General features: G+C 32.4%; 1 protein-coding gene across 2 annotated transcripts in view; it reads right to left on the bottom strand.

Annotated features, from left to right (window-relative positions):
- Positions 1-12,309, bottom strand: part of LOC111048423 (ubiquitin conjugation factor E4 B) — a 47,143-nt gene that overhangs the window by 7,142 nt on the left and 27,692 nt on the right. For both annotated transcript variants that reach the window (XM_039445659.1, XM_039445668.1), the window contains exons 14-19: positions 10,992-11,227; positions 8,348-8,474; positions 6,275-6,359; positions 5,180-5,292; positions 2,820-2,965; positions 1,523-1,650 (exon numbers count right to left, since the gene is read on the bottom strand). In XM_039445659.1, coding sequence (XP_039301593.1) covers positions 1,523-1,650; positions 2,820-2,965; positions 5,180-5,292; positions 6,275-6,359; positions 8,348-8,474; positions 10,992-11,227 — 835 coding nt within the window. The remainder of the gene's footprint in view (positions 1-1,522; positions 1,651-2,819; positions 2,966-5,179; positions 5,293-6,274; positions 6,360-8,347; positions 8,475-10,991; positions 11,228-12,309) is intronic.

The raw sequence follows: 12,309 nt of genomic DNA, 5'->3' as shown, positions 1-12,309 counted from the left end.
GCCGGGCTGAGTGGGGAACAGTCCAATTACAACTCGTGAGAATTATATTTTCACTGTTCACTGTCACTGTTATGTGCGAATCCAACTTGATACCATTAGAGCTTATAGAAATTGTAATTACATTGTTCAATGTCACTGTTGTCTGCGAATCCAGCTAAAAGTGGTGAACTAGATGAATAAATTATTTTATCATTGGGTACATTTATTATTCTTTCATTTATAATTCTAATTCATTTATACAGTACAGAATATAATCTTCTTCTTGAATAATATTCTTGTATTTATCAAAAAACGAATTATCGCCCAAAACTGCTCTCTTTCTCAAACTATACACAATAGATATTATTTCATGATATCACATCAAATTGAAAAATATTAAGATATCGGTGAATCACGTAAGAATCACTATTATTTCTCCATTGTAGTAATCCATCTTTGTATCAAGAAAATCGCATGAAGATCGTCAACGTTTTCAAAAGTGCATAAATTTTAAACCGATAACAAAATGCATAAACTATAATCAAAGAAAAGCAAGTAAGATCAATTCGTTCTAATCAATCAACCCGACACTGAATTAGTCTAGTTACACACACATCGATTTTTGGACGTACGATTTTTTTGACGTCCTTAAGGGTAACCGTCCACTGGAACCGTATTCAACCGATCCGTTCGGCCGTTGGTTGTCCATTGGAACAGTTTTCCTCAGTCTAGATGCCAATTATTGAATTAACTACTATCATAGCCACCAACATGTTTCAAAAACAATGATTATATTGAGATTTTGAAAATTTAATAAACAAATATCCACTAAATTAGTTATTCATTATTAAGCAATCTTTGTTCACAGATTCCTTTGAACATCACGACGATGATATATTTTGTCTCGCATATCCCACAATGGAACATGCTCTTGAATTAAACTCATCAACTTTTCATTGTCCATAGTTACAGCTTATAAAGCAGAACAACTTCAAAAAACAAAAACAAACAAGACTGTGAAACAATTTAGGTTAGGAACTCTTTGTTGTCTCAGCTCGACTAGGCCAAGTTAGTTCGGCCGGATAGAGCCGGAAAATCCCATTCAATTCGGATCGAAAAATTGATCGGCCGGAGACGGCCGTGCACAGCCTTATGAACTTGTTGCAATGGACGAGAATCTATTCGTTTTTAAGCTGGAGGATCGCTCGATCGCGTTCGGTAGTTTTCGGCCGATGCTAGTTCGGACGAAAACGGTTCTAGTGGACGGCCCACCTAAAAATTCTAATAGATTTAACACAAATTGGCAAAAACCGATGTGTTTTTCAAGTTCCGTTTATTCTGATAGATTTTATAAGGTAGGCAAAAAATCGATGTGTGTGTAACTGGCTTTATCCTTCGATAAAAAATTGTTAAATAGAAATAATATTTTTCAGAATAATAGAATCATTGAAAGAATAAGAAGTAACTGCATGAATAAATATAGCGATTGAGTGTATATTGAATTATTGTACATTATTTAACATAATAATGGAATACTAGTGACCTCATCAGCTGCAATGGCAGCAGCAAATTGTTCGCAGTCTAGATGCAGGTAGATGTCGACCACTTGTCCAAGCAAACGTCTCGGCTCCCAGCCATACTTCTCTGGCTGCTGCACTTTCAAATTTTTACCTGCAAGTCAAAATAATCAACGCTTCATAGTCAAATTATAATTGAATTGTCTCTTATTTCATTAGGGCTACTTTTGAATATAAATAATATAAATCTGAGTACCCTTTTTAAAATTATTTAGTCAAATGATCATGTTTAGCTAATTACTAAATACCAGTACCTAGCGTAATTATATGAGTTAAGACCCACACATCGATTTTTGTTCTTACAATATTTTGCTGTCCTAATGAATTCTATTAGATTAAACGGAACTTGACAAACATCATCTGTTTGGAATCATCTGTTTAATCTGATAGAATTTATAAGGACGGCAAAGTACCGTACGAACAAAAATCGATGTGTGTGAGCGGGGCTTTAGCTTACAACCAAATAAATATCAGTACTAAAGGTGCTTATTATAAGAATAAGATATAGCTTTTTAAAGCACATGACCTATAAATCAATTCGATTCCATGATTCATTCGATTTCCATGTTCTATGAAAGTTATGGCGGCAGATGAATTAGAAGTGTTGGATACTTAATTGCTTTTAAGATTCAGATCTAATAACTCTTAAAATCTGATGAGTTTATAGGCTACGTGCTCTAGCCACTCGGCTCCAGCTTAGACGTCGCTGAAGAATTGCACATCTAGTCGAATAATTAAAATGGCTAAAAACATTATCAAATAATAAATTTATTTATTGGATAGAGCAAAGAATACAATAGTCGGAAAAAATCAAGTTATGAATGCCTGACAACGATGATTGGCTTTAAAATGGAGATCTGAATCAGCTCAAAAATCGTTCACACCAAGATTTAAAAGCGTAAAATGGAAAATCGAATAAAAACGGGTCTGAATGCCAATCAAAGTTACAAAAATTTAATAAATTCAAACTTAAATCTGGAGATACCATTCATCTACCTAAGCTTTAATAAATTCAAACTTGAATCTGGAAGTATTTCATACCATTCATCTACCTAAGCTTTAATAAATTCAAACTTAAATCTGGAAGTATTTCATACCATTCATCTACCAAAGGCTTCCCCCCATGTTTTGAACAAATTTTCTATCTTCAAGTTTCAACACATTTGCAAACTATTATCGATAATGATTGGATACGGTGCCATTAAAACTCATATCTCTGATAATTAAATATCTGATAGTTGAATAGTATAGTCGAGTACATACATTTTGGGCCACAGAGCTGCTGCAAATTGAAGTTGAGCATAGCTGACAGTCTTCCAACCAACTCAGGTCTCAAAAATGGTTCCTTGATGTCAACAGTTAGGTAGTGAAACATATCAACTGTTTCTCGTGCAAGAGTTAGATACGATCTGTAACAAAACAAGAAACCAAATATGAAACTCAATTTTTCAGAAAAATAAATTGATTGTATGGGGGGAGGAAATGTGATATTTCTCCGTAATAATAGAATCATAAAATCCATAAGATTTTTTCAGAAAATGCTAGCAAAACTTGATAGACAATTTACTATTTTTTATTCAATGAATTTATAATTGAAAATGGACAGAGCAGGATGAGTGATTCACAACAAGTCACTACTCACACTAGCGCGTCTCAAATCGTACGACTTCAGTCGCGGATATTAGTATTTCGCTTTTCAACCTGACATAACGTGTATGTATATCTTAAGAAAATTTGAGTTATTTTATTTACTTAGTATTGATAGAATTTCAGGTGTATTCTCATTCTATTCTGTATAACAAATAGGTTCTACTCTTTGTTTATAAAAGTTATCCACTCATCTACATTTCTTTCCTGTTCTGAATATGTTAATATTGTTCATTTGTTTCCATTATAATGTAGTGCTAGTATGCAATGGATCTTGCAAGACCTGGCAATACATTGTCATTTGTGGTAAAGAATCAATAAAGAATCAATCAATCAATAAACATACTTATAATAAAAGGCTTATTTTGATCAAACCTTTTTCAATGGTATAAAATGGAAAATGTCACTACTTTTTACTTAAATACACATTGTGTAATTGAAGGTTTTATTGATCAAACTTATTTTTTACTCAAAAAAGGAAACTGTACTACTTTTCCAACAAATTGGCGAAAGTTTGTACGCAGCTCAAGATACTCAAGTCTCAAGTCTCTTGGTGACGTCCAAGCATGTCGAGTCGCCTTCAAACTCAAACTCGAGTATCCGAACGACTATACAGAATGGATTTGGAGTGCACGAACGGATAAAGATCCAAACAGGTACCATTGGAGGTGAGGATTATAATTTGTGTTAAGGAGAGGTTACTTGAAAGTTTAAGTTACCGTAGCTTGAAGGAAGGTATGGAGTCAGGGTTTGTTTTAAAATGGCAATATGCTACTATACAGAGTTTTTCAATCATTTAAAATTTGAATTTTTTCATTTTAGTTGACAAAACACTCACTTGGAGCACTGATGTATGGAATGGCTCCCCGATTTGAGTCGCGCTAGTGTGAGTAGTGCCTAAAATTCAATTATTATATTATAAACAGAGTTCCTTGTATACTGAACATCTTTGCAGGATTTTTACTGTTTGTTTGTTTTTAAAGCTTCCCAGAGACTCGATAGCTAGAAGCTATTATAGACTCTGATAGAAGCTATCAGAGTATATAGTGAGGTCTACGTTATAATGGCAGTGGAGAAAGATAGGGAACAACGTTGCTGTCTTGTCAATAATGCCTTCTATGGACGGTAGCTGATACAGGTTAATTGATGTAATATTAACTGTTCATTCTCATTTAAAATAATTAATTATATTTTATTAGGCGAGAGATGATATTTTTTAATAATATCATAATGAATTTTCATAATTAAGATTAAACATTTTGTTAATTAATTTTTAATTCTACATTTTTGAAAGACGATCTGGCAACGAGCAAATCGAGAAAGAGATAGCGATATCCGCTTTGTTGAATGGAAGACAAGGATAGCAATACCATTGCTCATCAAACACTGCCATTTTAACGTGGACCTCACTATAGGAATCGTCAAACTGTAATATTGTATCTATAGTGAAGTCCACGTTATAATGGCAATGTTTAATTAGCAATGGTATTGCTATCTTTGTCTTCCATTCAACAAAGCGGATAGCGCTATCTGTTTATCGCTTCGCTCTGTTGCCAGATCGTGTTTCAACAATGTAGAATTAATAATTAATTAAAAATATTTCCTCTTATGTAAATTCATTATTAAATTATTAAAAAATATAATTTATTGCTTAATAAAATGTAATTGATTATTTTAAACGAGAATGAACAGTTAATATTACATTGCTAAACCTGTATCAGCTAACGTCTATAGAAGGCATTGACAAGACAGAGGATCGGCAACGTTGTTCTCGTATCTTTCTCCACTGCCATTATAACGTGGACCTCACTATAATGTGAAGAGACCTTAAAGATGCGATTGATAGCTGCTTTCCAACCAAAGAAACTCATGAAAATTATTTGATATTTACAACTCATACTTCTTCAGTATGTTTTGAAATGCATTGTAGAATCAATGAAATAATATTTGAATTGTTATGATAATGATAGACTGACCTGCATTGCCGCTCGTCAGCATTCAACTGTCGGTTGCGCACTTGCTGCTGTTCTGTGGACAACGCCTTCCAAGCGGCCGTATCACTCATCAGCTCTTGCACTTCATGGATTCTCTGTAATACAATCCCATAGTCAACATCATAGTTATTATAGGTGTCTGTGGAAATTAAAAATCCAAGTACCTTCTTTTAAATCCTTTATTCCATTCACTCACTTGAAAATGGCATTAATGTGGTGTGGATGAAATATGTTGTCCGGTCGTTATATTTTTAATAAAATCTGTGATTTTGACAATTTTCTAGTATTTTTATTTAATATGAATAATTACCACAATATCAACTTCACAACTACACAGAAAGTGGAAATTTCAATCATTATAGGTGATTGTATTCCTCTTCAACAGATTTGCTTCCTAAAACTCTTCAAGAAACATGACATTAAAACCAATTGTTAGTTATCTGAGCTTGAATATTAAGTATTTTCTTATTTGAAAAGCGATCAAAATAATTTACGCACGAAGAAGAACGACCTTTCAACCAGGACTTCCTATATAGGAGGTTCAGTTTCAATATTGGTTCAAAATATCCAACAATTTTTACTCACAATATAGGCCTAATCATTCAAAAATATAAAATCTTCTTAGCTCCAGGAATAGGTCTAGTTTTCTCCACTGGGAAAAAATATATAGGAAGGCCTAGGAAAATATGGCTACCGGAACAGGTTATTTACTAAAATTATAAGATGAAACATATTATTAATCATATTAATCTAAGTTTATATTTATGCATCACCCAATTAGCTTCAAAGCTTGAAAAGCAATATCAAAATATTATACTTTCATTGGACAGATCGTAGCAAAAAGTAAGAAAACTTTAATCCATGGAATTCAGTTTTTTGACACTAATTAGGTTTATCCTATAAGTAACATGTTGATAGATTGGATGTTGTCATGTTGGATAGATTTTCTTCATAATAATTCATTGAACCAGAACTGTTTGAGTGCAATCAATAACTATCCATAATTAATTCCAAGTTGATAATGATTGATATCACTAATCTCAAATTCAATTTTATCTTCTTCTAAACAAATCTAACCTTGAGTGATTCCAGACTCTCATCCAACAGGAATGTGGTATCATTCATCAACATATTGATGAACTTCACAAACTGGTTTCCAGATCTGAAACATGAATGGATGATATAAATAACCAAATTGGAAACAACACTATTTAAAACTAAAGTGGAATGTGTAAAAATCACACACAAGTTCATTAGGAATTAAATTGATTTACCATTTAACATTCTCATGTTTTATACATGCTTCATGGTATACTTGACTTTAGTGAGAATGATTTCTCAAAATATCGTGAGATCTCAACTCCAACAGTTTTGAAATTAGAAAATAGTTTTTAGCAAGTGTCTCCCATTTTGCTTATTAGCCACCAGTCGATATAATTTTTGTAAAGAAGCAGCTGCATGAATAAGAATATGTTAATTCACCAATAAATACATTTCAATGTACATTAGGTGTCATCGAGAATAAAATACTAGCTATAAAACTTACTGAAAATTCGATTAACCAATTCATACATACACGATACACATAATCATTACTCAAAATAAGTGAGTCATATGTATGGGAATACTTCAATAAATTTGAGACTCTTGTAAATATAATACTGTAACTTTCAGCATAAGTTATTGGTCAAATACTCTACCTTTTGACCTACAACTGAATTTCAACCCCTCATAACGGGGTGACTTGGGGGTTGTAACTAGAATATTTTAAATGCAAACACCCATTGTGTGATACATCATTTTAAATGCCTTTTTAAAACAAGAAAGAAAGATGGCATCAATAAAAATGTTCTATGATAATTTATTCAAAATGGCGGCTGATTGAAGTTTTAGTTTTTAAAGAAATGAGGTGTTGTAACTCAAATATTTTGAATGTAAACACCGTGATACATAATTTTAAAGGCCTTTTGAAAACGAGAAAGATGACATCAATAAAAATGTTCTATGATACTTTTATCCAAAATGGCGGCTGATTGAACTTTATCAATTATTTCTTTAAAAACTAAAACTTCAACCAACCGCCATTTTGGATAAAAGTAACACAGAACATTTTATTGATGTCATCTTTCTTGTTCCAGAAAGGCCTTAAAAGTGATGTTCCGAACAATGGGTGTTAACCTTTTAAACATTTGAGTTACAACCCCCTCATTTCCTTAAAAACTAAAACTTCAATCAGCCGCCATTTTGGATAAAAGTATCATAGAACATTTTTATCGATGACATCTTTCTTGTTTTTAAAAGGCATTTGAAATGATGTACCACACAATGGGTATTTACGTTTAAAATATTCGAGTTACAACCCCTAAGTCACCCCCTTATGAAGGATTGAAATTAAGTTGTACGCCAAAAGGTAGAGTATTTGACCAATAACTTAACCTGAAAGTTAAAGTATTATATCTACAACAGTCTCAAATTTATTGAAGTGTTCCCATACATATGACTCACTCTGTATAATGGGTTCTCTGTTAGCAGCTTTTAACTTGTGTTTTGAAACGGGCTTGATTAATATTTCTCACACTAACAGCCAGCTTATTGAATGCCTTGATTGAAAATATTCTATAATGACCTTCAAGTATTTTTAGCCTGACAAAAGGAACATTCAGATGACATGCTTGTCTGGTGAAATGCCTGTGTATCTTAGACCTACATTCAAGATCATCCAATTCGTCCCTGACCCTGACCAGGAGTTGCATGACGTACAGGCTGAGCACAGTCATATAACCTCCATCGAGACGAATATTGGACGACAATGAGCGAGGTACTCAGCATTGGCCATAAGCCTTACTACTTTTTTCTGAAGAAGCAGCATCCTACTAGTATTGGCTGCTCCGCCCCATAGAATATGCCCATATTAAATCAAACTCTGGAAAAACTCGAAGTAGGACGTTCTCGAATATTGCTGAGGAACAAGAGTTCTCAGACGTCTCATAAGAAAAATTCTTATTGGATGGAGAAACATGAGATTAAGTTGTATAACAATACATGTTTCATAAAATTGACAAAACAAGGATAACAGTTACACAAATAATAGAAAAAACTTTAAATAAGAAATAATACAGTATGATAAAAACAAACTTGTAGTGATTTTACCTAGACTCATTGACGATTGCCTGTCTGTGTACAGCATGGTCCCACATTCCCTTGAGTATAATGCTGATGTTGTAGCGAATGGTGAACTTGTCGAAGAACTCCGAACTCGATCCAGTGGTTTCAACATCTGTGAAAAATATTAATTAGTTCAAATTAATAAAACAATATAAAATCTTATAGCACCCTTTATTTAAACAAAAAACCTTTAAAATAGTTTAACAACTAGTTTCGGTGATATCACACCATCTTCTAGTTATAAAATGAAATAAAATTCAATAAATGTTCACTCATTGATACAAAATAAACATTATGCTTAATTTCATATGATTAATTTATTTCTGGTTAAAGTTATTAAATTTAAATTTTATTTATTCACTTTTAATTTTATCAAAAATAGGATTATCTAAGTTAAATGGATTATATTATTAAATTATTCCTATCCAATTTTGCAGTTTTATAGATATAAAATTCTTCTTTTACATTCAATTTATTACTTTCATTACCAATACTTAATATTTTCATATTAGAATTTATATTGATATAATTATTATTATTTTCAATTAAATGCTCAGCAAACGCTCATTTTTGAGTAGTATTTTTTGATTCTAAAGCCTGAATATGTTCATTGAACCGTTTTTGAAAACATCTACGTGTTTGACCAATGTAAAATTTTTCCTAGTCAATGAGTCAATTTATTTTTCAATCGTCAATGAGTCTAGGTAAAATCACAATTACTACATTCCAGTTTATAAACGCCTGATTTTTTAAATTGTTCCTGTTGTATTTTTTTATTAGAAATCTTCTTTATTAAATCAAAAGCATTATTCGTTGTTTTGTATCCTAAATAAATCAATTATTATTTTAATTGATTTTCAATAATTTTTATTTTATTTTATAACCTGACAATGGTGTGATATCACCGAAACTAGTTGTTAAACTATTTTAAAGCTTTTTAAAAATAAAGGGTGATATAAGATTTTATATTGTTTTATTAATTTAATAAGTAGCCCATGATGTCAATTAAGTGTTTTTTTTAATTAGTTCAATTATTGAATGAATCAAGGATTCTTTATCATAATGAAGGGTTAGCTATCAAGATTAATTTTATTAATCATCAAGCTACAACAAGAGCAATAAGTAAGTCATAATTTTAAAAGTACACACAATTATTGGATAGAAAATTATACATGATAAAGCATATTTATATTACATTCAAGTTAGGTATTCAGATATTCCTCAAGTAAGTAAAAGGCATTATTTTTCAGATAACTGTATATAAATTTCTTAAATTTGTTTAGAGGCAGATTCCTGGTTGTTTGAGACAGTTTATTATACAATATATACTGCTGGTAAGTATGGCTTCTCATAGTTTTAGTAAGTCTTATTTGTGGTGCTACAATCATCATTATTATTAGATGAATTAGAGGCTTGAGTACGATGATGACTTGTTTTAGAATCGCGCAATGATAATATATATAGAAAAGTGAAAGCAGAAAAACTGTGTAGAATTCTACACAAATCTGTGTAGAATTTAAGTACAGTAGTTGATTTAGGGTGGCCACTAAAGACAGGACAGTTTTGTTTGAGAGTCGATCAATGAGTAAATCGTGTTATAGAGAAGTGAAAGCAAAAAAACTGTGTAGAATTCGATTAAAGAGTTGAAAGAGAACAGATGGTACACAAAACTGTGTAGAATTCGATTAAAGAGTTGAAAGAGAACAGATGGTACACAAAACTGTGTAGAATTCGAATAGATGAGCCTGGCCACTAACGACAGGACAAGTAGGTTGAACATGTGTGTACACACATGCTCGTCATTCGTGATGTTCTGTCATCAGCAAAAACTTGGAAAAAAACCAGCTGTTTGACAGAAGCTTCTAACATAAACTAAACAACCAATAGCAATAAATAAACCACTGGAGAATCAACATGATACAAAAATAATTTGAACACAAGTATAGAGCAGCTGAGGAAAAATAAACAGCAAAAAATCAAGATACAAAAACCCAACCTCAAAAAATTTTGTTTGTTTGTGATGACACATCTTAGTATGACAGTATGTGTATACACACATGTTCAACACAATTATTGTCCAGTCCTGGCCGCACTTTTAGAGAGCTGATAGCACACAAATATGTTTAGAGTTTGATTAGCGTGGTAACAAAGAAAAGAAAGGGAGGACTGTGTAGAATTCTAGATTAGATTTCAATATAAAATTAGATGATCATAATCTCTAAGGTTCTATTTAATTATTATGATTTAAAAGTCAAAGGAAAAGGGAGGTTGGGTTCTTGCATTTGAATGGCAATATGTTGAAATTTATTCATTTTTACATGTTACAATAATGATACTGAAGGTAGATAAAATACTAAGACAGTCCTTGTGTTATTTTTCTTCCAAAGAGAAATGGAGTTCTGCATTGAAATGGAATTATGTTGATATTTATTCATGTTACAAATGATAGTGACGAAATAACAATGGCAGATACAATACTAGCGCAATCTATGTATTATTTTTGTTCCAAATTTAGGTGATGACACAGATATAATATTATATTTATTCAAAATGTTTTGATAATTTTGCAGACAAAATTAACGAAAAATTGAAATACAGGACAAACTGAAACACAGGATGTGACACTGACCTGTGTAGAATTTCATGAGAAACGATGGCAAGTACTGCTGGCAAATGGGATGGTGCATGATTTTGTAGTAGAGCTGCTCGGTGCGCGCCTGGATGCCGGGATTGAGTACGTAGAGCACCTCGATGATTTTGGCCACCAGGTAGGGGTTCTTGATGCAGTGCGGCGAGCAGACCGCCACCAGCAGCCATGTGATCATGTTGTCGTCCATGTCATCAACCAGAACATCTGGACTGCATCTGCGATCAAAGAAGCCATTTCAATCACTGAATACAGCAAAAATAATTAACAATTACTTGAAGATAAAAGTGCACAGTGCAGAAATGCTTGATAAGTGGGCTCATGATTATGATTAGTAAACATGATTCAAATGAGATTGAATAAGATTAAAACATGACTATGATTAAAATACAGTGTAACTCGTTATTGCAGCCTAGCCAAAGCGTTAACACATATATAACCTCATCAATTTATAGGCCCCGCCAAACTATAAGTAATTTACATTGTGAAAACCTCGGATTTATCGTCAGTAAATTATAAAAACTCTTATAAAACGTGAAGAAAATTGGGCCGAGAACTGAGAAGGCAATGTTGCCAGACTGAGAAAGTTTTTAGATAAGGTTCAGTTATTCATATTATTTATGATAAAGTATGTATTTCCTAAATTACCTTTATTAAGTGTGTTTTCCATATAAAATTATTTTCCTCAATTTTCCCTCGATTTAAAATTAAGATTTTGAAACCTTTTCTATAGTGTCACAATGATATAGCCTGATGGAGTGTGTGGTCCCTTGAATGACGTTATAACCAATTTCTACTGTAATATTCTCTATCTATGATATCTTCCTGTTCCATGTTTGAACTAAGGTATTCAATTTTCCCAAGTATGATATGTAATTGATATTAACGGCAGGAAGAATGGAGAAATTCAACGATGCAGGTGTCTGATATGAGATAGTGCCTTCCCAACGACAAAAGTGATAATGAGGTTTCTATTTATTGTGTTGAAGTTGTTTTTCCTATGTTGATTACGTGAATTATTATGTAACCCGAAAACATTATTTCCAAAGAGTTGAGCTTTCTAAGACCATTGATTCCTAAGGTATTGTTCACACGTTTTTAGTCAGATAATGTGTGAACACTCCCATTCAAGATAATTGTATTCTATTTCTGCTCTGCCGAGCTAAAATTCATAAGAAAACAGGGCTCAAGTCCAACTGAGTTCCAGTACTTGACCTTATCAATCGTTGTGATTTGGTTTAGAATGGCCTTATCCCGATGCTAGTCGGTGTCGTGGGGGTCGAATAGCTTTCACACTCAC

This window comes from Nilaparvata lugens, chromosome 1 (genome assembly GCF_014356525.2).
Source record: "Nilaparvata lugens isolate BPH chromosome 1, ASM1435652v1, whole genome shotgun sequence".
Lineage (NCBI taxonomy): Eukaryota > Metazoa > Arthropoda > Insecta > Hemiptera > Delphacidae > Nilaparvata > Nilaparvata lugens.
This window is presented reverse-complemented; position numbering and strand designations above follow the sequence as displayed.